At 37.4% G+C, this 27,953-nt stretch overlaps 1 protein-coding gene across 1 annotated transcript in view; it reads left to right on the top strand.

The window, feature by feature from the left end:
* Positions 1 to 27,953, top strand: part of IPCEF1 (interaction protein for cytohesin exchange factors 1) — a 39,335-nt gene that overhangs the window by 4,470 nt on the left and 6,912 nt on the right. The window contains exons 3-8 of the mRNA XM_026044376.1: positions 19 to 188; positions 7,637 to 7,710; positions 10,465 to 10,536; positions 13,624 to 13,685; positions 17,190 to 17,278; positions 22,644 to 23,001. Of these exons, the coding sequence (XP_025900161.1) occupies positions 19 to 188; positions 7,637 to 7,710; positions 10,465 to 10,536; positions 13,624 to 13,685; positions 17,190 to 17,278; positions 22,644 to 23,001 (825 nt within the window). The remainder of the gene's footprint in view (positions 1 to 18; positions 189 to 7,636; positions 7,711 to 10,464; positions 10,537 to 13,623; positions 13,686 to 17,189; positions 17,279 to 22,643; positions 23,002 to 27,953) is intronic.

Genomic DNA, 27,953 nt, shown 5'->3' with positions numbered 1-27,953 from the left:
GTATTTTAAACGGCACAGGGTTCTTTATAATGAGCCGACGAAGGATATCGTGCAAAGAGCTGGGGCAAGCCGATTGCCAAGGATGGCTCTACAAGAAGAAGGAAAAAGGAGCTTTCATTGGCAACAAATGGAAGAAGTTCTGGTGTGTGCTGAAGGAGTCCTCGCTGTATTGGTACAGCAGCCAGCTGGTGAGTACAGCGTCCATGCAGCTCCGGGGGGCTGATTAAATGGGATCTGCTGGCACCGAGAAAAGAGGGGTTGGGGCATAACTTGTGTATACCCTGGAGAAGTACAAATGTCTGGATTTATTTCTCAGCCTGATATTTCTTGTGATCTGAGAAAGTCTGTGTGAATGTGAAACCTGCAGAAAACTGCATTTGCTGGTTCAGGAGGTACTTGTGGAATGTTAACTTGTCTGTTCTGCTTCTGGAGGAGCTGCTCTTCTCAGGCATTCAGAGCATTAATTTCAGAGCATTTTAAGTGTTCTGTCAGTGTCTGGGAAAGATTTTCCCAGTTTATAGACACTTTCTGTCAGATGCAAACTAGGAACATTTTTCACTTCTAATTCATTTAATTTTCAGAAGTCACTCTCCCTGCAAGCATTTCAGCTTCATCTCTCTTGTTTTTTCTTCTTAATTTTGATTTTAATGCTATTTATTTATTTATTTGTTATCATATGAGCCAATAGGTTTGCAAGTCTGAACATTGCAATTTTGGCAGCTTGTGATCATTTTACTCTTGATCTTACTGATATTCTATCTCCTCCAGAGCATTTTAATGAAAGGTTCTTGCATTCCACTGATTTTTAACTTCCTGCCATGAGGAACTGGATCTAAAAGTCAAATTTGCAGGACAATCTTTTCAATTCAATGTCCAACTTTCTGCTCGGATGAGCTTTCTCCAAGACAGCTGGTATATGTAACCTGTCTCCTTGCCACTTCAGGCTAGATGGCCTCCTCTGATTGACATGTGAGTGACAAGTTATTTGCAATAAAGAGCAACAGAATTTCTGTAATCAGCTGAAGAAACTCAGAGTGAAGAATCAAAAAGAGAAAAAAAAATGATATGGCCAGAAAACAGAATTGAAATCCAAAGTAACTCTTTAATCCCCTTTCCAGATGACTATATCTGTAGCTGACAACACTCACCCAGGCTGTCAGCTGGGGCCCTGCAGATGTTCCACCTGGATTTTTAATGCAAAGTTTGGCTGAGTGCAAAGTAATAGTGAGTCCTAGGGAAAAGCTGAATGTGTTCTGGGCTTTTTGCTATGACTGCTTAATGGCATAGAGATGATGTCTTGCACATACTAGGAAGATTCAGGCATAATTATTCACCTCCTGCACTTGCACTGCTACATCCCAATAATCTAGCACAAAAGCTCATATCATATTTTAATGATGGATCAACAGAGCCCAGAACTGGGGATTTGAGAGGATTAGGGGATGCTAACAGCCAGTAGCTTCAGTGTGGAAATGCGAATGTTTACCAGGTTTTCTAAATGCAACATGCTGCTTTAGATTTCAAAGTGTCCCAGGCCTGGCTCAGAATGAAAGATTAATTAAGCCTTCATTCACTCTTCCAATATTTTAACAAGTTAAATGGAATATGGATATTTTTCCCATTGGTGTATTCCTATTGCAATAATGTCCATAAAATATCCTCCTAGGCTTCCATTCAAGGTATAAATAAAATAATTAAAATAATAAAAATTTAATATATGAAATAAAAATAGTAATGCATACAGTATCCCCTATTTTATTTTCAGTTGTAGGTTTCTTCTTCAGTTTATCTTTAACACAATAAAAGCTTTAACTGACTTTACTTAGATGACATTTTTTAAAGACAATACTTTCTCTTGGGAGTAAAAATATCCACTCTGCTGGTCTTGGGTTGTTCTTTTTGTTGTGGTGTTGTGGTAGTCTGATGAAGCTTCCTTTTAAGATCAAGTCAAACACACAGATGAAGAGAAAGAAAAAAAACAGAGAGAGATAATAAAAGGCTTGTTTTTCAAATCCTTCCAATATTTTTGCTTGAAGATTTGGACTGACAGGTACTTGTCACGTTAATACCTTGCAAAATTATATTGACTGTTTTAAAGCTTTCCTTTTAGTTGTCCCTCTGTCCAAGCAGTATTATGAAAGCTGAGATGAGAAATCTGAATTCTAAAGAGTAATTAGACTTGGAAAAAATAAAACAAGACAGGATTAGACACGCTTTACATCCTAGGAGGAGAAGGCTGAGGCAGGGGGATATGCAAAGTCCTTCCTTTGCTTGTTGTGCTCTGGCTAAATTCCTCTCTCAAGATCCAGAGAAGTCTGGGTCATGGCAGATCCCAGTGCTCCTAGAGAGCATTCAATAGTCAAGCAAACTCATCATTTTATCCCATACCTGTTTTCCTGTTGTCTGTGTAACCCAGGATAAACAGGGTTGAAGAATGGGTAGCAGCCTCATTCCTACTGATTTCATACACTCGGCTGTAAAGAGCATATCCAACTTTGAGACACTTCAGACTTGCGTCAAGTGCCTGACTTTTCATCTGCCGCAGTGCTTCTTTTTAAACAAAACTAGTTGATAGCACTTGTTTGCTTTCAACACAATTTCATGTAACAAAACTGAGTTTTCTTTGGACAGCTTGAAGTAAAGTCTCTGAATAAACCTAGATTCAGTTTGGACGATCACAGTATCTATGAAGTGTTGAAAGAAAGGGAGGTATTCTTGGTTAAGATACACTCACTTAAACTGATCAGACCAGAATCACATTTAGCACAGCACATGGAGTGATGTTTGAGATGAGTTTGACCCTTGTATTTTAACCAATATTTTCACCTCCAGATTTAAAAGGCAGAAATAGCAGTGAATTCATTGAATTGCTTGATATTTCTTTTTGCTTCTACACTATCTGCTGTTGAATTGCCTTCACAAGAGAAATCATTTGACAAGCCCTCTTAGATGCTGAAGTGAAGGTCGGTGGTGGAGTACCTGGGCTAAGGTCAAATGAATGTATCAAACCAGGTTATTCTGACTGCTTTTAGATCTGTCTGACTAGTTTCCTTATTGAAAAAGCAAGAATGTTTTGTTAATCCTTTTGTAGAAATTCCAGTCAACCAGACAGTGGCAACTGTAGCATAGCAACAGTGGGGTGCTGGACCTAACCTTCTTTTCTAATGGAGCTGGAGGAAAACAAGAAGTGGGTGGGATTTGTAACTGAATCTGCATTATTCCAGATTTTGTTAGGTAGCCTCAACTGATATCACGTTTTTGATAAAGTCTGTCTTAAGGCCTACAAAACGTTGAAAATTTCTGTTGCTCTGATTTCATTTGCCTTCAGATCACTCCAGTTTTGGATCATCCATAGCTCACAGACTAGAGGAAGTAACATAGGACACTTCTGGTGATGCTTGCAGATGAGTTCCTTCAACTTAGCCTGAAAAACACTGTGGAAAAAAAATCCTGAGAAGGATCAGTAATGGCAGGCAACTGGAGAGCCAAGCTTCTTATATACCAGAAGCAAACCACAACACACACGTAAATCTAAAACAGCTTTAAACTGTCTAGCTGAGGTACTGAGAACCTCAGCTTCAGTCCAATGGGCTTGGATGGACTACTATGAAACTTCTCTCTATGTACACTTGCTCTTTCTGTAGAACATGTTTACAAATGGAACAAGAGAAGTTTTATTGAAATGCAGACACACTTCCAATCTGGAGAAGGCAAATTATTTGAACTAGATGTATATAAAGAAGGGTTGATTTAGCAATAGAAATACAAAAACTTTTAGAAAATAAATTCAGGCATTCAAATGCAATCAGAATGCACTTTGGGATGCATTCAGGAACACGAGGTTCTCTGGAGAATTACTCTTTGGTAGTACTTGTTTTTCTCTTTTTAGTACAGCTCTACATAGACAGTTGTCTTGAAAATAAGCATTTAAAGAGGAGACTGGTGCTGGACCACTCATACTACAACTCTTGTGTGAATCAGTGCTTCTGCATGTAAAAAGGGGTGGAGGGGGAAGATCAGCAAGTGTAGAACTGGATTTTTCTTTCATTTCATTACTCTTGCAAATATATATTAGATGGAAAGTGGCAAAGCATTACTCTGTTCTTCTGATGGACCTTTTTTCTTTTGCTGGATAACTTGCATGTGTTTTTTCATTGTGGTTGAAATCCTATAGATTTGCAGAATATGTTAATGATGGTTGTCATGGGGATTCAGCTAAAAAGAAATATAAAATTAAAGGGATTCAGGCTCTGATCTTCTGTCACTATTTAGCTTTTTTCTTTTTTTTTCCTCCTCATTCACTGCATTTAAATTGTGTTCCTCACTTCATTGTCTTTGTCAGAAACTTACAACAATTGCAGTTTTTTAGAACAGAAACCTTTCACCTTCAACTTTAGTAGCTAGATGTATGAGAGAGAAACAGTCACTGATGTCTGCTGAGGACTTTGGGGATCTCTGGTCCAACATGTTACCCAAATTGTCCAGTTCTATGGATTTCCTTGTGAGTCTGATTGTCAGAGGAAAAAAGACTAAATAGGTTTGAGGACTGAACTGTTTCTCTGACATTCGCAAGACCGTCTGGGGGCAGTGCTGAAACAGTGCGATGAAATTATCAAGAATATCTGGAATTGCAGATTGGAGCTGTTCCACCATATCTGGAGATTTTCACTTTATAGCATTATTTGTTGTATCCTTCCGCATGACTACAGTCATTTTAAAATTGAAAAGCAATTATTAAATGATTTAATAAAACTCCAAAGCCACAAAATTTAAACAAAGTGCAACACTTCAGGCAAGCTTATTAAAGGGATTAATTTTTTTTTATTTCCTCCATTCTATTTCATAAATATCTTTGATTTTCTTTTTTAATGTGAAAAATCTTTTGTCAAAAAGTGGTTAGTTTTCTTTTTTTCCAAGTATTTGCAGTTCAGTGCAGAGTAGTATTGCAGAGACAGTTCAGTACTGCAGAGACAGTTCAATTTATTGTTGAAAATATTTTCCTACAGTTGGGCAAAACAAAAAGCCCAGATCTGTATATTAGACTAGCATGCATAAAACCCATGAGTTGTAAGTTTATTCTTTTAAACATTATGACTAAGTAGGAAGCATCTCGAAGTTCTTCTGATCTAAGTTTTTAGGGCTGTTTTATGACATTGCAGCAAGATCTGAAGGAAACTTGACTGAAATGTATGAGTTAACAGCATATCTAATATTGTTAAAACAATGTAGTAAATATTTAATTTATTAATTAAAGCAATTTAAAATATTAATATTAATGAGAACATTTCAGAGAAAATAAGATATTTAGGACTTCTATACACTTTCAGTGTGTTAAATGTCATATTTACCTCAAGGTTGTAAAATCAAAGCTTTTTCAACTCAGATGCTGGTGAATATCACTATATTTCTATATTGAAAGGAAACAAAATCCACTGCTGTTTTTTTGTCCTGGAGCTACCAAAACCATTTACTGATAATGATGCAAAATATAAACTACTTCTATAAATATTTAATACATGTAAACTGGAGGAGTGATAGTTGCACTGCCATTTGCTATATACCAAAGAACAGATATGTAGAGCTGCTGGGAAGTCATCCATTGAAATATCCATCCTATATCATTATTTCAATTCTCTGAGCTTTAATGTTGAAAATATAAATCGGTAAGATTTGACTCGATGAGCATCTTTTCATACTCTTTTCGTATTCATGCGTAATGTGACTTGAGATGCTGTCAGTCATCTTCTTTCTAGCCTCACTCATTGTAATTGTTTTTTGTATTTTACCTGCTGTAACTGAGTGTACGTTTTCAGAATTTTAATGTAGCTGGAGTAGAGTCTGAATAAAGAAGCAATTCAGGAGTTAATATTTTCCATCTTTTGGAAAACACAACCTTTCATCTTATTATATGCGATACTATTGCTTCTCTTTGGAGTCACTTCTGTCTGAACAGAAAGACCATGTGGGTGAAAATAGATACAGTATGGAAAAGCATAGACAACTACAGACAGCAGGGGTCTGAGGCTAATTAATAACATCAGTTTTTCTGGTACCACTTTCTGTCAGAGTCCAGCTAACAAGGAATAGTGATGTCCATACTCATTAAACTCTCTTCCCTCCAGAAACAGAGCTGAACTCTCTACTTGAAATGTCCTAGCTTTGTTATCTATTGAACCATGTCTGCAAATATTGAGTGGGAGTGATAATTTGGATCACCAAAGACACTTGGGATAGGTTGGTACTGCTGGAGCTCAGCTACCAAGGATTGTCCCTTGGCAGTGGCAATTTTTCAAGCAGTGATGTGGAGGCAGCCTCACATATGGACCTATGAGCTGTTCAGTATTAGCTGTTATATAGGAGAGACTCTTCTCCACCTCTGTGTTGGATTTAGTTCAGTTTGAATTCCCTTTGTTGCAAAATCACTGAGGGTGCGTATCACTTGCCAGACTAGCCACTAGCAAACTGACAGAACTTCCTGTTGTGAAACCTCTTTTTTTTTTTTTTTTTTTTTTTTTTTTTTTTTTTTTTTTTCATATCGGTACCTGAGTACTGACTGCAGAAAGCAAACTCAGTTGTCTTTCTCTTCTAAAATGACATTAACAAAATGTCCATTCCCTTTTTGTTAAATGGAATAGGTTGGGATAGCTACTAGTCCAGCGTAGAAGTCCACTCTGACAATTTACTTTTCCAGCCTCTCTCAAGAGAAGAATTTATGGGAAAAAAATATCCCCATTCATGGAACAGGGGCTCTTGTAAGACATTTTTCCTTGATCAAATTGTACCATGCCCACAAATCTGCTAGCTAGAGTAGCTGGCACTAGCAGTCTGGTAAACCAGGCATGTATTTTTCAAATATATGTAGAACATCATCTTCTCTGTCATGCATCTGTATGACATATATGCACTGTGTATAATGTCATGGATCAAATACTTGCTCCTCTGAGCTTTTGTGTGAAAGCCAGATCTGAAAAGATGATCTAATGATATAGTCCTTACTGTTTCTGATTTTGTTGCTAATCTCTTTTGGAAGGCTTTTATTTTGAGGAGTTTAGTAATTTCATTTTCCATAGTATGTGCACAAAGCCTGGATGATCTTTCTGCTGAAGTATACTTTGTGATCAGTAACTGCTACACAGCAATTGGATTCTTCCACCTTCTCACTGCTTTTAGTCCTTGTTTGAACCAAACTTAAATCTTGCCTTGACAGTTTCAGGGGCTTTTGTCTATTCATGAGTCGTTAATAAGGGTGCTCTGATGCAAATGCTTTGGAATGGAAAAGAGGGGGAATTTACCTCCATATTATCTATGGGATGAAGAGCCTTCTTCTTCCAATCTTCTAATCCTTCTAATTTCTTTGATATTTGAAAGAATACAGCAAATACTGTGCTTACACTACTCCTTTTGCAAAGACAGAGGTGGTGGCTTTCTATCGTCCATTGTATGCATGAGTACTTGTGGTAGGACTCTATATCAACAAAAAAAAATGTGAATTTATCTCCATGAGAGACAGATATATTTGAGAGTTTATTTACACACTATAAAGAGCTGTCAAAAACACATGCTGAAATATTAAACGCTAAAAGACTCCAGTGCTTAAAATTGGTTGATGAGGTGATTTTTTTTTTTTTTTTTTCAGGCTGAAAAAGCAGAAGGATTTATCAGACTTCCAGATTTCAGTGTGGATCGAGCAACTGAATGCAAAAAAAAGCAGTAAGTTTGTCACTTGGCCCTGGTTTGCATGAATAAAAATTTCTACAAGGTTGAAAAGACTTAAGTCTCTGTAATGTCTGCCAATGAGGCTGTGGGGAGCTTTTCTTTAATATGAATAATCGGATATTAATTGAGTTACTGAAGGAAAAAAACACTTCAAAATATTTTTTGAGAATTCCCTGCCAGATATGTTGCTATAGTCTGTTAAAATGACAATCCCCCCCCCCAAAAAAATCATTCTCAAATACAAATTTTCTTTATTCACTATTGACAAATAGGAACGAGCCTATCTTAGATGCCTTCTCTTAGGTCAAATGATACTGCTTCCCACTGAGCAGAGTTTGTTCTTTAGACTGACGTGGTGCGACTGACTTTGGGCTGTACTTAAAAGCTCCAGTTGCACAGGGAATGACAGCTTTGTTTAAAAGTATAAACATTTCAAAATATTCTCTCCAACCTCCATATTAGCTTCCAGCTGCTTCTGAGTACACTTCAAATGTTTGGAGTGATATTGCTGTTGTTCCAAGTTAAAAAGGCTCAACATTTTTTTTTTTATTCTAGATCTAAGAGAAAGCTTTATTTCTTCTGCTTTGTCCTTGTGCTGAGGTTAGTCGTAGGCATTCCTGAAATTAATTGTGGGCTTGAGTTCTCAAAGAAAATGGTTTTGAATATGGCGAGCTCCATTTGGTTTTCTCAGTTGAAAGACTGTTGGGACACACAACACAAAACCAGGAATAAGTGTTGTCATTGACATCTGTTGCTCCTGGCCATCAGTGACTAGGAAGAAAGCACTCGCTCATCACACACTTCGGGTGAAGCAAGTCAGGAGACTTACAAGGACTGACTGGGGCTTCTTCATTCAAATACTCTATACTTCCACAGGACAAGGAACAAGAAAAGGGAAGCCAAACAATCTTAAGATTGAAGACTACATTTTAAAGATTCTGAAAAGTCTTACTGGTAGATACTCAGCTGGAGTGTAGTGTGATGTTGAGAGCAACAGGTTAATGTATGGCTGTATGTCACCAGAAATGTGATTATTGTTATAAAAAACATATTGGGGTTGGGAGTCTGCAGATCAAGACAGATGTTGATGAACTGGAAAGATTATTTTTCTGGTTATAATCACTATAGATTAAGATTTTTTTTGACTATTTCCAGGATAAAGTGCATATCAATGCTTGAAAAACATAATTCAAAAGCAATGTATGCTGTCTTACTATTGAAGTGACATACCTACCATAAGAAGTGATCAGTCATGAGAAATCTGTCAGGCAGCAAAGGAAAATTAAAACCTTTCTTATGTTATGCATTGCCAGAACATTTCAATTGGATAGTTTCAGTTTCTATCATTCATTGTTTGTTGTTGATGCTTTTTAAATGTGGAAGGAGTAGGGAGTCCGATATCAATTAATTTTTTGTACTTCAATGAAATGTAATTCACAGAATCACAGAATATTCAAGGTTGGAAGGGACCTCTAGAGATCATCTAGTCCAACCTTCCTGCTCAAGCAGGCACACCTAGAGCATGTGGCACAGGGTGGCATCCAGGCGGGTTTTGAAGACCTCCAGAGAAGGAGACTCCACAACCCCCCTGGGCAGCCTGTTCCACTGCCCTGTCACCCTAACAGTAAAGAAGTTGCTCCTCACCTGGAGATGGAACTTCCTGTGCTCCAGCTTATGGCCATTACCCCTCGTCCTATCCCTGGCCACCAATGAAAGCAGCTTGTCCCCTTCCTCCCTGCTTTCTCCCTTCCTGAACTTATACACATTAATCCGATCCTCTCTCAGCCTTCTCTTCTCCAGAGAAAACAGGCCCAGCTCACTCAATCTGTTAACTTTGATACTGTTAACTTTTAAACTGCTTAAAACAGCCCTCATCTCTTTGGACCCTAATTTCCCTTCACTTAAGAGAGTCTCAGCTGTACTTTGGTAGAAGGCTGTAGCAAAAGGATACAAGGATGAAAGGTGGATTCCTGGATATGAGAAGATATGGAGTTTTGTATATTGGTTGTTATTTAAATTGAAAAGGTTCTTCCAAAATTGTTTCTTCCCTCTCAAGGCAGTATTAAGAACAAACACACTGGAGCAGATTATCTTGCCTAGTATCATCTTTTCCCAAAACGTCCAAAAGCAAAGATGTACTGCAAAGAGTAGAAGAGTATTTAAAATATTTAGTTATTTATTTAAACAAAATCTCTACAATCTGGAAAAATTACTTATCAAAAATTTCTTGAGCAATAAGTAGGCCTATGTATTTATCATCTTGTAGTGGATTTCTTTTTCACCAATTTCAATTGATTAACATCATCAATAATGTCCTGAGTTGAAGCTGCAGGATATAGCTATTGGTGTGTGAAGGAGTACTTCATTTCTGTTTGTTTCAGATTTAATTTTTCAGATTTAATTTATTCAGATTCAGATTTAAATTTTTCAGATTTAATTTATCTGAAATGAAGGAAGCAAACGGTACATAGTATTAGAGATGTGGGTACAAAGTGGATTTTGAAAGTCTTTGTTTTATTCCTTATTCCTTCTTTTTTGTATCTGTACTTTATACCCTTTGTATAATGTTTATACTACGAAATAAGCCAAAAATAGACTTGTGTTTTAAGGAAAGAAGTATTTGGATGGATAAGCCGATCCAGGTTAATATAGGGAGGTGATTAATTATTTTAAATAATTCATTCAGCTACTTTTTTTCTTATGTAAAATAGTTTTCTTCATACATCTTTTATTTTTCTTTTCTTAAAGTGCTATTAAGATCAGCCACCCACAGATCAAGACATTTTATTTTGCAGCAGAAAATGTTCTGGAAATGAACACGTAAGTAAAAGTGAATGACCATGTTTCATCCTGTCTCATGTCTTAGAACACTCAGTTTTTGAAAGTTCATTCTTTCACTGTCAAGCAGTTGTTGACGAAGTTATTCTTGGAGTTACGTACTAAATCTTTCTTTTTTCTTCTTCTTCTGGTTATTATACAGAAAGTAGCTACTTCTAATTCAAGTTGAACAGCTTATTCTAGCTGTGGATGTTTTTGCAACTTGAATATTTTTCTGTAAGATATTGGAAATGGAGTATTTTTTTACTAATTAAAGTCAAAATCAGAATCTTTTGATTTGCCTAATTTTGATATTAGTCTTCCGTGCATTTGCAAGTATAAATCCCTTCCAATTATAAAAGTGTCAAACTTAATAGCAAGTTCGTCAGCTTGGGAGGAATAAGGGAAGAAGAGAGAAAAGCACAATATCCTTTTATTCCAGAAAAGACCTAAGAAGATACTTGAAGAGTTGTTTCTTTCATGTAAATAAGCATTTACTTCTCTGTCAAGATATGCTGCAGTTAAATGATCCTTGTGCCAGGAGCATTCTTTTCACAAGTGTCAATAGGAACAACAATTTGTTCAAGTGGTTCTTAATGAAGGAAAGTAGAATTGAGTATGAGTTTTGCCATTCTAGACACCACTGAGCTACTAGAAACAGATCTTATTTGCTATTTTTCTTGCTAGTTTTTGCTGATTTATATACACAAGATAGATATCTCTGTCTTTACCACTTCAAATTGTAGGCTGTTCACAATGCATTAAATGGTCAAAACTCAAATACAAAGCAACACAGTTTAAGGACAAGAGAGTTTCTATGTTAGTAAGGTCAGGATTTTTATTTTTACGCGGGTGTTACTTAGGTGTTAGGGTCTCCTCTACGAGATCCTTCTTTCCATTTATAAGTACAAGACTTAACAAATATTTACTACAAAAGAAAAGGAGAGAGGTGAGAACGTACGTGGTCTTTTGAAATAGCTATGGATGTGGATAAGTACTTTTATAAATCTATATTCTATAGATACATACATATAACAATATTGTGCCCTCTGAAACTTGGAGAAGCACCGAGCATGGTGATGAGGAAATAACCATCCTTTTTTGTATAGCTACATTTATTCACAGGGCTCCGGAGCGGAGTGAGAAGTTCTTAATGCAGATGGGCTGAGAGCACGGAAAAAGAGGAATGACTGGGCAATAGTATTTCTGTAGCAACCGTTGTTGAGACATGTGAGGAGGGTATAAGGAGAAGGAAGAGGAAAAAGTAGAGCTAATAGAGGACATATAACTGTTAACATTCATTTTGGAGCCCAGCTGGAGATTTTCAGAGACTTAATGATACTTTTGAAATGTTTAGTCTCACGTGAGTGAGTGGTTGAAATCTATGCAGTTGCTTTTATACCCTGAGAATGATTTTCTTTAAACTCTGCTTTTTTAGTAAATTTCATTTTGGCTTAAAGCTAGGTGGCCTAGTGTTAAGAGTAACTTGCACTATACTTCCCTCATACTAATTCCTCAGCATTGTACCCAATGATGTTTTATTTGGCCAAATATAAAACACGTACTTTTAATAGATAAAGCATACACATACTCACGCATATATCAAAACAGACTAAAAGACATCTGTTCTCTTGGCTGTGGTCCTTCAAATACTTATGCATGCAAGAGCTTCCACTGAACTCACTGGGGCATTCGCGTGTGTCAATTTGCTTTTGTGCGTAAATTTTCAATAGGTCATGACCTTTTGTAACTCCTCATGCATATATCTGTTAAAACAAGAGCAGGCTTATTAATATAGTCATTTACTTTGTTAATTTACCATGAATTTGTCATGGTCATGCCCACATGAAAGGCAAATTTGTGCTCACTAGATGCATGCATTTACCTTTTCTTGACTTTTACGCAGAATTTCAAAAGAATTTCTTTTGAAATAGAAATTCTTTCCAATAATAAGCCCTCTCTTACAGGAATGACACTTCGTTTTCTTGAATTATTATGTGCTTCTATTATTCATACTACAGACTGAAAATCCAGTTATATTGATGCTGATCTAACTGGCAAGTTTCCCATTACTTCAGCAGGAAAAAGATCAGATGTAATAGATGCATCACTTCTCAGAGTTATGATTCTTAATCCGTGGCCTCCTTCTCATGATCTGTATTTAGTCCTTGAGTTTTATTTGAAGGTCTAAAGTTTTTCAGTTGTTAGTTTCTTAAAACCTGGATAAATGACCTATAAGCAAATACACAATACAAAAAGTATATCCAGGGATTGTTTCAAGCATTGCAAAAATGTGGCCACCTAGGAAGAGAAGTGAAAAACCGTTAATAGTTCAAAAGAAACACAGGAAGTAAGACTTAGTAAAAACAAAAGTGCACAGGGATTTGAAGAAAGTCATGCATAATGGTTAGAAAGTTGAGTTTATACGGCTGTCCTTATATTGTTCTCTAATAGCTTTGACCAGGACAACTAACATCACTTTAATAGCTCTTACTGCTCTTGCTTCATCTCATCTGAGAGATGATGCCTTGATAGCAGGACTAAGCCAGTGACGTTTTGTTACAGCACAAATACTTTTAGTTTCCACGAATGTGACTCCTTAGTTATCAGCACTGCTTTTCTGAGGATTAGAAAAGCATCACAGTCCAGTCAACTAGTCCCAGCTTACCACATGCAGTCTGAGAAGATGACAAAGGCTATATAGCTGACAAGAACGGATAGTTTGCTAAAGTACTTGATTATATCACTGTTTCAGAAATGAACATATGGAACCAGTTTAGAAAAAGAAAATTCTAGGTAGTTTTACCAGCTGGCTGATTGTCCATCTTGTCTATTACAAGATGGACCTGGAAGCTGCCTAGAGCATTTCTATTTCTAAGGACAACTGTCATCTACAGTTTTTACAAGGAATGGGAATATTAGCATTCAGATGACTGATGTCTTTCTAAAAGGTGCTCTAAGAAATAAACTCTGAGATTTAGACTTCAGGTTAACTGAATAAGGAATATAGAGACAACTGAAAAGAGCAAAACTCTTTCAGAACAGAATGCAAGTATCTCCAACAATATATTCCTTCTGTTTCTAACACAGGTGGCTAAGTAAGCTGGGAATGGCTGTAGATCCTCAGGCATCCAATGGGAAGAATGAAGAAGGTATGTTTATAATCATATTTTTAATCTGTATCCACATAATGCTTTTTTGCATGCCACAGTTATTGCTGGACTGAATTTTTGTCACATTTTCTTTGTTTTAATTAATAACTTTGTTTACCTGCTAGCTCTGAGGCACCACAGACTCAAAAGAGGCTAGTCATAGTTAAACAAACACTGGTGAGCAGCTTATAGAGACCCTCAGTGATTTTCTGACAGATATGTAGCTACCATCTGGCAGATTTCTGGCTGGCTAAGCTCACAAAGTGTGAAGAGAAACAGCTGTACTACCTGGCTTTTGAGTTAGTAAGATGTATTACAGGAGTTGTGTGATAAGCTGAGAACTTACTAGCTTGGGAATGCCTTGTGCAATGTAGATGTGTTCCTAATGTCTGCTCCAGTTCTGGGGGTTCCGAGAGCAGCAATGTCTGCAGAGATGCTGAAGTGTGCAGTTTCCTTTACAGGCAAGCCAAAAAGACTTAATTGTGGAATAACTAGTTTTAAAAGCACATGGGTGTAATAGAATCTTTTTGGAGGTTGATATCTGCATTCAAATCAAAAGCATGGGTTGAGGACAAATAGATAATTCTGTGAACTGCCCTCCTTAGCAAACCTGGGAATATGTTACCTCTTATAGCATTTTAACTCTCCATTTTAGGAGTGTTGATTCAGTGCTTTTTTTTTTAGAACTGCTCAGATTCTGAAGAAACTGGTATTTAGACTGGTCCCAACACTTAGGTGAAGCAGCCTGTTTTGTCTAAGGCTCTTTTCATATCTTTTCTACAACTTTTTGTTGAAAGCTGTACAACTTTCTACAATTCTTTGCAGAGTAAGAGTGTAGTTTATGTTCATCTTCGGACATGTAATGCCATTATTGATTTGTCTGATCTGACTCCATGTATCCTCTGCCCTTAAAGACAAACAAACGTAGATATCACTAATTTTGGGTGATTCAACATGTATCAGTTTTTTTTTTCTTTCTTCATTTCATCATTTATCTTCATTTCTTGTCAGGAAACACGTTAACTCCTATTTCTCTAGACTCCTTCAAAATGTCCATGGCCTTTTGCAACTCAGTTATATCAGAACAATTTGAGATAATTAGTATGGAGGGCTTTGCAGAATACTAGGCTGTGTTGCAATAATTGCAAGATAATCATACTTGGTAAAGAAGTGTCCAAAAATGTTTTCCATGTTTACACAAAAGAGGAGATTGATTAAAGTTAATGACTGTCAAAATACTATACATAGAAATAAACTTTTTTTTAACCTCAGAAAATGTAACATGTTGTTTGTCTTGGCTAAGTTAAGAGCTTAAAATCTGATTTAAGAATATCAGCCAACTAAGCTTCAGAAAGAAAGAAAGAAGGAATGAAAGAATACAAGAGAGACAAAATAATCTACTCAAGCAACCTTTGCAGCAGTTTATTTAATTACCCAGGAATAAGCATAATACAACCAAGATTTCTTAAGCTTTTGAAGCTGACTGCCTATCTTCTCCTTCAGGAAAATATCCTCTGATTCTGATGCCATGCACCTGCTTTTCTTTCTACTTCTCTTTTAACAGATACTCCAGCAGCAAGCTAGAGCATGGGATCACTTACCAATTAGCATGCCCAGGTGGACATGCCTTACCAGGGCATCGCTACCCATCAGAGAAATGTCACCAAGACCCATAGTCATTTTTGTCTTAGCTCTCATTGTGGCAGTTCTTGTATTTTCATTTTCTTTCTCTGCCTTCAGCACTCCTGTTAGCCTAGTTAGAGTATCAGAAAGGGCTGTTGAATCTTTTTCAGTTCTTTGCTCAGAAAAAAGAAGAAAAAAAAGGAGAGCTATAGAAGCAATAAGTTCTGAACTTGGAGTGTGTTAATAGAACCATTGAATTTGATACAAGCCTAACTATAGTCAGTCTCAGTCCTTTATGCTAAGAGGTGCCAGCACATATTTTCACTAAGCTGAATAGCAGTTATGCCATTAAAAGCTGAAAATAATACTGGGAATAAACATGTATCAATTATTCAAAAAATAATGAATCTCCTGAAGTTACACTTTGCTGGGATCTTATAAACCTCTCTCTCATCTGTGAGATAGTTATCTTTTATACTTTTTATCCCCCTCACAGTGTGGTTATGAGAGCTGCAGCACGGAAAGAAAGTGTGAAGGCATGAATTTAGCTAAAAGATGTGATAAGCTTAAGTGTTCACTCATGGAATATGCAGCGCTACTTTCTGCTGATTCAAACCCAAGAAGTCCAGCTCTTACAAAATGCTTTTTCGCTATAAGCAGCTCTTGCTTTGGGGGAGGGAGGGCCGAGGCATTATTTCCAACGGGCAGATGGAGTTGCTCTTTGAGAGCACCCACCGGCTGTGTGCGGCCCGTGCAGAGGAAGCGGAGAGCGTGGCTCCAGTGGAAACCGCAGGGCAGGCTCTGCACGTGTGACACTCTGCACTTGCTCACGCTGGCCTTGCTAGACACAGGCACGTCCCCAGCTCCGTGCCCCCCTCACCAGGATAAGCTTGAGCTCTGTCGAGCGTGACTCAAGGACCAGCAAAACTGCAGAAACCTCCTCCTGTAAAGACTTGATCTGAAGAGACAACATATGCTGGGAGGTTTAGTGGAGGGGAAGTGATTTTGTCCCATGGTTGCGGACAGGCTCTTGAAATAGGAACCTGCAATTTACTGCCTCCCCGTTTTGTCCGTCTCATTTTATCAACTGTCAAGTTATCACATTTCTTTTTCTAATCCGCATTAAAAAGCACTTCAGAAATGCTGGAAGATGTGCTTCCCAGGTAGTTAAATAATAACTTGACTGCCCTGTGTCAAATGATACTGGGGCTCCATCAAGCTTGCTTTTCATGAAAACAAACAAACAAACAAATAAATAAATAAAAGGAAGCTTGTAATACTAATGTGTTTACTTTTATCACTAGCTCTACAAATAGGACTACTGTTCCACATGGTGCGTGTGCCTATGTGAGCTACTGCGTGGTGGCACAGACATGACTGCTCAATTCTTATTGCTTTCCTAAGTACCATGCAAACAATCTGGTTTTGGAAATCTCAGCCAAAATACCAGGCCTGTTGACTTCTCAGGACAGTTTACTGGTTAGAGAGATTAAGGGGCAGAACCTACTATTTGCCAAAGGTCTCCAAAAATTTTGTAATGAACAGTGTAGCCTTCTTTTAAATTTTTTTTCCAAAAAAAACCCCAAAAAACCTCCAAGCAAAACAGCCCCCTTACAATCCCCTTTAAAACTATCTATAGCGGTGTCACCGAGTATTTCCTGTCATAGTAAATATGATTCTCTTTAGAAAGAGAAAAAAAAAAAAAAGGTGCCATGAAGTAGTGGAGCATTACCCCAGGTGGTAAAGTTTGAAAGTAGGAGACACTGGTATGTTAATGGTGTGGTCCTCACACCTAAAAGTGTTATATTGTGATATTTACAGAGTGCTGCAAGGAATACATGAGTCTAACAGTTTCTGTTCATTTTTCCATGTCTGTCCCAGAATGTTACAGTGAAAGTGAGCATGATGATCCAGAAATAACAGACACGCCACCTCCCCCCTACACATCCCAGCCAGCACCTCCTCCTTTGGTAAGTCGTACAGTGATTAGCTTGTTTCCAGTTGCTAACCAGTTGGAACAAATCTCTTTTCAGAAGGTGTATGTTCACCTAATAACCTCAAGCGGGAGCAGTAAATGTTCATTTTTGCCTGTGAAATATGGATGCATTACCTCACCACCCACCCTATGACAGAGCTTGCAGTTATTCTAGCCTCCTCCACTGACAGCCTCATGCATGAAAGAACAAGCTTCTGCGGGTGAGGACATACCTCCTTTAGAGAGGAAGGTGTCACTCTACCTCATAAACAGTGTGCGTCTTTCCTTTGCAAAGTTTAACACTCTACCATAACCTATTTTTTCATGCTATTCTTTTCTAATCTTTTATTATTTATTTATTTATTTATTTATTGTAACCTCTGCTGTTATCATCCAACAGATTTGTATTTATTTATTTGAGTTACTCTTAAAACTACTGAATTTGGAGCTCCACATGCAGCAGAAAAGTAAAAGGAAGTGAAAGGACAGTAGTATCTGCTCACAGTGATATAAAATCCATCCTATACCTCTGAAAAAGACTATAAACAAAGAAAAAAAGCATCCTTCAAAAATGTGTGCTGTTTTTCTCTCTTTCTATGGACCATTTGTCTGGTATGCACCTTCATGAGCCCAGTCAAATTGACCTACTTAGTTACTAACCAGCTACTGACTGGTTAATCTTGTTTCTATATTGTTGCTTTCCACAATGTTCTCATTTTGATTTATATATTTTGCTTAATTTGTGTTTAGAAATGACTAACACAGAGCTGGTAGTGCACCTGAAATACGGATCCTTAGTTCAAGCCTTTCCCTCTCTTGTTGAAAGGGAACCTCAAGTACATGGTAATAATATACTTGATATAAAAATATGTTTTGTACCTTCTAAAGAGGAAGTGCCCATTACCTCATTGGTCCAGTACAGGATCCTCTCTGGGTACACTGAAATGACAGTAGCTGAGGTGCTCACAGGGACAGTGGAGAAAGTGAAGAATATAGCTCATCTCTTGAAGCTTGCATGGTCCCAGTCAGTAATGAAAGGAGTGGTGATGGTACTGAGCTGCCTGTTGGGTATTTTTCAGTTGGCTCTTGAGTGGGTATGTCACACCATCACCTATTTGCCCCCTTCTGTTCCAGTTAGATAAGTCCGTGTTCACTTCCTCTCAGAGAACAGTTGTTTAATGTTAATGGCTGTGAAACTATCCACCTGGCACTGGGGGGATGTGTGGTGTTCTCTGCTGTATAAAATATTGTTCTTTTCTGGCTGCATTAACTGAAAGTCAAATGCGTCTGAGTGGCTATAAATATCAGAGAAAATAGGAACCTTGGCAATGTGACTCCAAGAGTTATTTTGGGCCAAAGGCTGATAATGAAGCATCTTGAATTTTATACCTCAGTGGCTTGCCTCTAAGTGCCTATAGATATCTTTCCCTTCTGCTCACCCCACAGTGAATGCCTGCATTTTTCCAGATGATGAGATTAAACAGCTGCTATTTTGTGGTTTTCTGTTATTCTGGTTTCCTGCTGCATGTCAGTCTGTTGCTGCAGATACAATCTCTGTTTGTCTTCCAACCATATGCTCTTCTGGGGAGGGGGGGGGTATGGCAGGAGAGAAGGCTGGCCTCAAGATTTCAGCAGGAGGGCAGATGCTGAAGGATCCTGCTTCCTCAGTTTTTCATCATGCAGCTTATCTTCCCTCCAGCTTTTTCCTTTCTGAGCTGCCTTCCCTTCTCCTCATACCTGTTGTAAAGTCAAGTCCACTATGGGCAAAAGTGTCTGCTAAGCACATTAGCCTGGTCATCTTCTCCTCCTAGAAGATGCCACTGCCCTGCCCTATGCTCAGATTGCAATAATGGTGTGAAGGGAACACTTAGGTGTATCCAAGGAGCTGAACTGATCGCAAATCAGAGTCCCCTTTATATTCTGAATTTCACCTTTCTTACACCTGACAGCTGCTGGAACAAAAAGACCACTGGAAAGATTGGGAAAGCATAGATTTTACTGGGAAGTCAATTTTAAGGATAGAGCTCTTGGTGGATTTGCAGAACCTGGTTACACACTTCTGTACAGTACATTCACTGTAGAGTTTTTGAATCAAGCTATGAGTTTCTGAGCACTTGATAGACTTGAGATAACATTATGATATTATATATGGTATTATACGTCCACGTCCTTTGGGATGCCTACTTGAATCTTTTCAGTTTGCTACTGAAAGAGACGCTTATCTTGGAAATTCAGACTAGCATTGTTCTAGGCTCTTGGCTGGGGCTTATTGCCCTTTTTTATTGAGGGAGGGATGTACTTTTGCCTCCCAAAGTGCCAAACACTTTTTGAAAAATAGGATTTAGAAGCTATAGATATGTTTGAAAATTGAGTCCCTATTGTCCCAATTAAAAAGGTCTCCAAATTTCTTGAGATCAGTTCCAGATTGCAAAGTATTAATCTGGAAACTAATAGAGATCCAGATGCAAGTTCTGTTATTTGTTAAAGCAACAAACATTTTACTCTACTGTACATTTTATGGCATGAAGTTTTAGTTGCTCTTCTAATCTCTGCTACTTCAAAGTATTTTGACTGTTCAAAAACAAACAGTATTGAGCACAAATCTACGTTCATCAGTGCTTCTAGGTACTTTTGAAGAAAAAAGCAAGTGAAAACCATTTTAGTATCTGTAAGACAAAGGACTTACTGACCATTTGCATTAATTTCACTGCAGGTGAATGAATTTAATGCTCAAAAACCAGCAGCCATGTTAAGCTAACAGACTGCAGTAGCTCCAAAAGTGTGGATCTCCATGTTTCATGGAGATAATTTTTCTCTAAAAAAAATGCCCAGGAAAATCCTAACAATCTGTTGGCTCAAACATCTGCTTTTTAGAATGTCCCCAAATGGAGATTTATTTTTATATCTGCAAGTCTTCGAAGGGAATCACTTTAGTAGCTTAGATAAACATTGGTCATGCCAAGAAAAATAAAATACCTACACTCACATATGGAGAGAAAGAGAAACATATTCTGGTAATTTTCTTTACTGTCACCCAAATCTTTCCTGAATGAAAAAGAAAAAAAAAAAAATACATTCCATTCAGTGAGATACCATTTTCATCTCAATTGCAGTTTCTATTGCATGGAAAAATGCCAGAAAAATGCAGTTGAGATCCAGCATATTATTTTTCTGCCTTTGAACAATTGAAATTAGACTAATCAACACCATGTGTGTGTGTGGATTTTATTTTTCAGTTGTTCTGCTTGTCTGTGCTAATAGTTCAACTGTTTGCCTTCTCCATAGGAGTTCTGAAACAGATGAAATGCTTCAGGTCACAAGGGCACTTTTGTCCCTGCTAGTTGTAGTTAAGGATAGCACCTTACTGTCCTTTTCTTTATGGCACATCTGTGAAGGTTTTCTTTTGAAAAACAAATAGTTAACTGAAACAAAGTGTTGCACGGATGACTTTGAAAATGTACGAAAGTGAAGAAAGAGCAAACAAATGATGAGCACAACCTGATATCAGTTCTCCTCATTTTCTGATTAGTAGCTCAGTAGTTATCTGTATGAATAGCTATAAAATATTTATTTTCCCATAAAAATATAGGAAAATAACCCCATTTGCATTTTTGACATAAAAAGGAAATAGTATATGCTGTAGCAACATTGAATTGCAGAGGTTTACATAGCATAATGCCAAAATGTGGTCCCTCTTTGTTTATATGAATACTTCTTGTTTCCAGTTTACCTGGTGGTGGTTATTAATAGATATTCCAGACTATTCCCTTTATTGTGTTTTCATCTTGTCCAGGTTTCCGTAGCAACACCATTTCAGTAATTTTCAGTACTGTTAGCTTAGTTAGCATCTGTTTTAATCCTTAGAGACATACTACATATGTATGTAAACGCTCAAGACTTGTGCACTTACAAGTCTGATATTCTGATTTTGACGTTCGTCAGCAGCAGCTGATTTTCACTGAATGACTAAAATTTTTGCAGTAGCAGATACAAGAAATCTGGCTTTCATATTAGATCTCATTTTGATTTCTAGTAGTTCTGCTAATGGCAGAGGTATGAGGTTTTATCTCCCTTCCATTGCTTAATTATTGTTAATTAACCTGCTTTTGTGTATTTGTGTGTGAACCTGTGTGTTCCTGTGTACCTATGTAATAACTTCTTGTCCTTTAAACTTTGCTTAATTCCTGGCTTCAGCTTTGATTTGGCAATACCACAATTAACAGTGTAGAAACGTCCTTTCTGCACAACTATATTTTGTGCAGAATTGTTATTTAGGCATTTGATCCATCCTGTGGCTTGGCTCATCTTTTCACTTGTGGTTGGTCATCAAGAAGAAACTACCAGTTCTTGTGTGAGAAAAGTGCTTCTGGTGGCTAGACATGTACAGGACAACCAGTGTTAATGAGTCTTGCAGAAAAAGAGACAGACAGAAAAACAAACAACCCTTCTGCCCCCCCCCCAAAAAAAAAAAAAACAAACAAAACCAACAACTAAGCGTCTATCTGCCTGTCTGCATAGCTACATACTTTTCAGAGCATTCTTTTTCTAAACCTTTCTTTATGTGGTATTATGTGCCTTTTAAGCCCTCCCTCCCTCATCTCCTGCCTCCTGATGATGACTTGTAGATATCTCTGATCCCCTTCTGGATGTATGAACTATTGTTGAGATCAGTATGATAGAGAGCCTTAGGATGTGCTGACAGTTTTTGATATGATTTTGATACCAACAGGTAGTGAAGATTGGGTCTGTGCCCAGAATTGCATACTGAAAGAAAAATTTTGGGAGGTGAATGACCAGCACAAATCTCGTACCATTCCCCTTTTGCATGCCCTGTGCCTCATGGTTGCCTTTTCCTTTCACCATTGACTTGCCATTGGATTGCTAAGCCTTCTTGGCTTGCATGATTAGCCCCTTGAAGGGACTTTGTGTTCTGAGAAAGTTAAGGCAGTTCATGGCTCAGGCTCATCCCTGACTATATCTGGTCATGGCTTCAGTGGATTTACTGAATGCTTCAAGACAATTCAAGAGTAATTTAGGGCTTCTCTTCTGCTTTCTTGATTGTATCAATGGAAGAGACAATAGTAAAGAATGAAAGGGAATGTGCAACCTACTATTGAATGTTGCATTCAGAACTTTTTTTCTTGCTTTTTTCTTTCAAGGCCGTGCCAGGTTTTGATCACCTCATCTATGAGACACTGACTTTCATACTTTAGGCTTGTTTGGATATGTATTTGAAGGGATTATTTCTGTTTTTGGTACTGACCATATCAGCTGCATATCTACAATGTGTCGAGTCTAAGTACAAGAATGAATAGGAATAACTTTGTTTGTTTTTTTGCTTGTTTGTTTGTGGAAAACAGGATCAACAGAAGTCCTCCTTGACCTCAACTCTGTCAAGTGAAGCATCTTGTTCTCCTTCCTCTCCTGAAAGCATTTTCAGCTCACAGGAGTCATCATCTTCCTTGGTGTCCAAAGTGGTTTATCCTGAGAGGCAGTCATGGCTTGACCTTGTTAACAGCTCTGCTGTGGAAGAGGGTGATCAACCTTTAACTTTCTGTGTCCAGATTCACTCTGAGGAGCAACCAAAAGTGGACTGTGGAGAAGTGGCGGATAGTCATGAGGTTCAGCACAGTGGTGGATCTCAAAATTCCTCGTTGACTCAAGATATGCATTGCCTAACCGTGCTAGATGCAACAGGACAAAAATCACTAGCCAAAGGTGAGTGAAGTGGTTTTGTCTGCAGGGCCATACAACGTGAAAGTTTGTTTCCCCCCTTCCACTGCTCCTTGGCTTCACTTCCTTCCTTTATGTGCTGTACTGAAGAGTTTTCTAGTGACTCATAATTTATAACATTTGGTTTACTGTTCTCCAATATATAACCTGGTATCTAAATAAGAACCTATAAACTTTTTCTCAAATTTTACCTAAATGGTAAAATCATAACCTCTATAAAATCTTAATATAGACATATTTTTATTGACTCTCTACATTTTAATATGTCTGTCTTTTATTGCTTAAAATCAAATCTAAATTTTGGTAAAGTCTCACAAGTAGGGGTGGAACTGGATACTATTTGGAGCATCAGAGAGGTGACATCCTAAACAAAATGGCATATGTAGGAAGTGGTGAGTATGGAGTAATGTTAAACTATCTTTATAAATGAAAGGAATTGCTTTCAGTTCTACCATGTATTCCCTATTGATTTCACTGAAGTTGATCGTAATCAATGCAATCATGAATTAGAAAGTCAGTTAAGACTGGATTTTGTTTAAGCATATAGATATCTGCCTTGGTATCCTAATGCTGAAACATATTGCTTAATTAAAAACATGGTGCAAAAATTGGTCATTGTTACTTTAATAACTCTACTACCATAGTAAGGCAATGTGCCTTGCTTTTTTGAGCTGTGTAGCATTGCAAGTAGTGAAATGATTGGGCCTGGCAGAAATCATGTCCCTAAAGAAATATGTAGTAAATTCATTGTCTTCTGGATTAAATGTAAACATGTAATGGTTTTGCAAAACATTCTTTGGGTGCACTGAGATATTTCCAGGTTACATATGAGCCCATATTTAGACATACTTTGTGGACTGTTCGAGAGTAGGCTGCATATGACACAGTGGCTTAAAGATCTCATTAAGCAAGGCTTGTAAACTTCAACTTTTGCTTAGAATATATTACTGTGGCATTCTCAGAAATCCTGCAGTTATGATCAGGTTGATGATAATTTAGTAACACATAGTAACCACAAGAGTTCTGGCAAGTGCTTTCACGAATGGTCACAGATTTGGCATGACAGATTTGTAATCATTTAAAATACATTTTATGGTCTGAAGTCATACTATGATACAGAAATACTTACTAATAAAATCAGGATTAAAATGTAAATCCAGGCACATTTTGGTACATTGCTGCCATTTGGAAGATGATTTAATTGTCTGAAAAATATTTTGAGGGAAATTAATATTTCCATCTGCTTACCCATTAGCAGATGCTTTTGCTGATTGTGGAACACTTCCATTGTAACCACTCTGGTGACCTGTGATGGAATCCAAGCAAATAGATCAGTGCAATGAGATATTCACTGTGGAAACTGTATAACCTCGCTAGTTACTGTCTGCATCATAACCTGTTGTTGATTCAGTAGAAGGAGCACTATACATGCATTTTTCTTTCTTTTATCATATCTGTATGGGATAGAGAGAAGATCAAGAGTGTTTTGAAGTTTTTTCTTGCAATGGTCCCTGGAAAAATAATTTTTTAAAAAAGATGCAAGAAGATTAACTAAGCTTCGTCAATTTGAGAAAAACAAAGTGAAAGAAAGGACTAATACAAATTAGCAATTCAGTTCAAAACAAAAGTCATTAAAAATATTGTAATTCTGGTTCTTTGTCTTATCTCCCAAGATTTTCTCCTTGAGGTGGTTGATAAGTATATGTATGAATCCAGAGAGATGAATTTCAAGTATGAGGTAAAAACATGGCTGCCAAATTGTAGTATTTACCATAAGCAATAAGAACACCATAGAGTTTTACTACAGTGAACCAAGAAGAAAGTATATCTCAAGCATTTGCTAGCGTTATGTGTTTGATGCTTCTCAGCAGTGCATTTCTCACAAGTTTTCCTGTTTTTGGACCCTGTCCAAAAGGAGATGGATTCATCTTGTGTTGGTACGTGTCCTGCAAGCACATGTCCCGTGTTGCGTGAAGCCTATATTGCTGTTTTCACAACAGCTAGGCATTCTATCTCTCCACAACATATACTCACCCCACAACATTCAAGTGTGTGTGTTTCTCTTTCTCCTCATGCGGACAGAAACAACCTGTCATACTTGGTGGCCACATTCTGCTTAGCAAAGGCCCAATGCAGAGTTATTTGCAGCTGAGAGCTGAGGTGAAAGTTTTCCAGAAGTGAGGAGCATTTTTATTGGTAAAAGCCAGAAATGGAGACCAACATAAGAAAGGTTGTGAACTAGGAGGAAGAACAGCTGTGACGTGTGAAAAGTTTCTACTGAAAACACTAGAAGAGTACAGAAATGTGAGTTATGGATTAAGCAGAAGAGTTTCAGAAAGAATATCAAATGACCCAATCTCTGTGAGAGAAATAAAAGATTCAACTAAATGATGAAGGATTATTTTTGAATGAAAGCTATTAAATGCAATCTGCTAAACAACTGTATCACATACAAGGAGATGCACCAGATATTTTGAAGGCCTTTTCAGCCTTATTCTTCTTGGTTCTAGAAATACTTTCCCTTATTCACTGCTCTGTTTTTTAAGAAATATCAGGGTAATAAAAAGTACAGGAAAAGACAAAACTTAATATTATTTTCTTTTGAAAGGAAATTAATATTATATTTACTTCTGCTTTGTGAGGAAAATAGTGTTTCAGTATTGTGTCCTGCTACATATACACAGTCAAAAGATTCAAAACTCACTATAGCATAAAGAAATTGAAAAACAAACAAGCAAAATTTAAGAATACAAACAAGTATCTGACTACGTGCGTTGTATCCAGAAACTGGCCTTGTCCCATCCAGGAAGCCTAGACACTGCCAAACTTCATCTTTTGTATTTCTTCTGGCAACTGCTGGAAGAAAAATTAATCTGATTATGGCCCACATCAACGTAAGTAAAAAACATGTAACAAAAGGAAGTAACAGAAACTGGAAGGTTACTACAAGAGAACAGGAATATGTGTTTGTGTGTATTTAAGGATATTCTACTATAGTAATAACATCCTTCTTGCTTTCATTTCCTTCAGATTTTATGTTTACAGTCATGTGAATTTAATGGATCCCGACAAGAAATTCTTATGGTACTATACTTTATTTCACAGTGGCTTGTATAATAACTGGCATGAGCTGATATTCTGAGTGGCCTCAAAAATTTTCACAAACCATTTGAAATTTTTGGGGATTGATTTTGTAGGAAGCAACTGGTTAAATAGGAGCTGGATGCAATCAACTCTTCCTTGTTTTTCAGAACTGACATCCTCTTCCCCTCCCGAGTTTAATTGTGCCAATAATAGCTAGAACAGATCTTCTGAGGAACTTTGTTTCTGCTGCAAGAACTTCAAAAAAATATCTTTTATTGGCTTTATTTTCTTTGCTGATTTGTTGACTGCATACTAACAAATTTGCCTGTAGTAAGGATAAATGCGTGGACAAATGATGGTTTTTGAATGATTGTTTTTCTTCTCATCAGAAAGGCTTTTGAGATTACAGTGAAAATTATGATGTTGCAGTTTCAGGACTTGGAAAAACATACTTTTTTGCATTGTTTCTGGTTATATCATGGTTTATTAAAAGTGGTATACTTTTATATGATGGTATACTTTGATAACTAAGAGCATCTTACTATTGTTGATAACGTATTTCTCCTGTTCTTTTCTCCCAATTTGACCTGCCCTGTTCTGCATTTACTAGTGAGGAGTTTGCCTAAGTTATTCACTCATAAATGAAGTATTACCTTTTTTTTTTTTTTTTTCCCCTGTTCTCTAGTTCTCTGGGAAATGTGATTTGCTCATGATGTGATCATATTCCTTTTGAGAAGTCCACTACTATGGTGAAGAATAGACCCTACACACACATGTCTATGTGTGAGGCGAGGAAGGAAGGGGAGTTATATTTTTCTCCTTTGCCTCCCCAGTTTGGGTCAAAACACTGTGACATTGGCATTGAAAGTTTTGGCAGAATCAGAAAGGGGGGATGTTACAGCCACAAGAAGCTGATACAAGTAGCAAAGAAGCAGCATTTTTAGAGGCAGCATTTTTAGAGGCAGCATTTTTTTTTTTTTTTTTTTGCTTAGAATTAATATACAGTCAGAACTCTGTGAGATCTCAGTGTTAAGGGATGGTAGAACAAGTATTTAAATTTCTTGAGTTCAGTTTAGAGTTAGTAAGATATGTTCTCTTGGAAGCAATTTTCCATGCAAAATGTTCCTTCTGCAAAACACTGCCAATTTCTATTTCTTTACTGCTGGGAGGCAATAGGCTAGATTTTTCACAGCTGCTTCTTGGAAGGCATTTAACTTAGGAATTTTCAGACAGATTCCTGTGTTTCTGCTGCAACGTGGGGAGTCTGAGTACCTTGATGTCTCCCACTTCGAGCAAATTGGCTGAAGCTGAAAGCTGAGGTGTTGACTAACAGGTGTGCTTAGAGCCTGGCAGCTTGTTCTGGTCTGTGATATCTTCTACTTAGTAAGAAGCAAATTTCTGAGAAATGGCACCAAGCCTCAAAATTATGTTCCACTTTGGAAACAACTGGTCAGAGGTTCTCACCAGCCCCAAATAACTTTATTTTCCTCACAGCACACTGGAATATCTCCTTTGCTGGAATGTCGAAATATCTTTGAGAAAGACTTTCCTTTGGTTTCCTCTTCCAGTTCTGGTTCTGTTTCATTCTGTAGACAAAGGTAGAAGAGCTATGGTGTACAATTTTTCAAAAAGTGCTATAATGAAGCACACTGCACAAGGGCGCAGTGGGGCCAATACTTTCTGAGGCGTTACTCAATAGAATTGCTAATAGTTACTATTGCAAAGACTATGGAAAAGCATCTCATAGGTGACAATGCACATGTTCACTTGGCTGCAGGTGTGCACTCACAAATAAACACAATATGCCATATCCTTCCACTGTTACTCTTTGTTTCCTATGCCTAATCTTTCCG

Source organism: Nothoprocta perdicaria, unplaced genomic scaffold (genome assembly GCF_003342845.1).
Source record: "Nothoprocta perdicaria isolate Ctin4 unplaced genomic scaffold, notPer1 scaffold_36, whole genome shotgun sequence".
NCBI classification, from domain to species: domain Eukaryota; kingdom Metazoa; phylum Chordata; class Aves; order Tinamiformes; family Tinamidae; genus Nothoprocta; species Nothoprocta perdicaria.
This window is presented reverse-complemented; position numbering and strand designations above follow the sequence as displayed.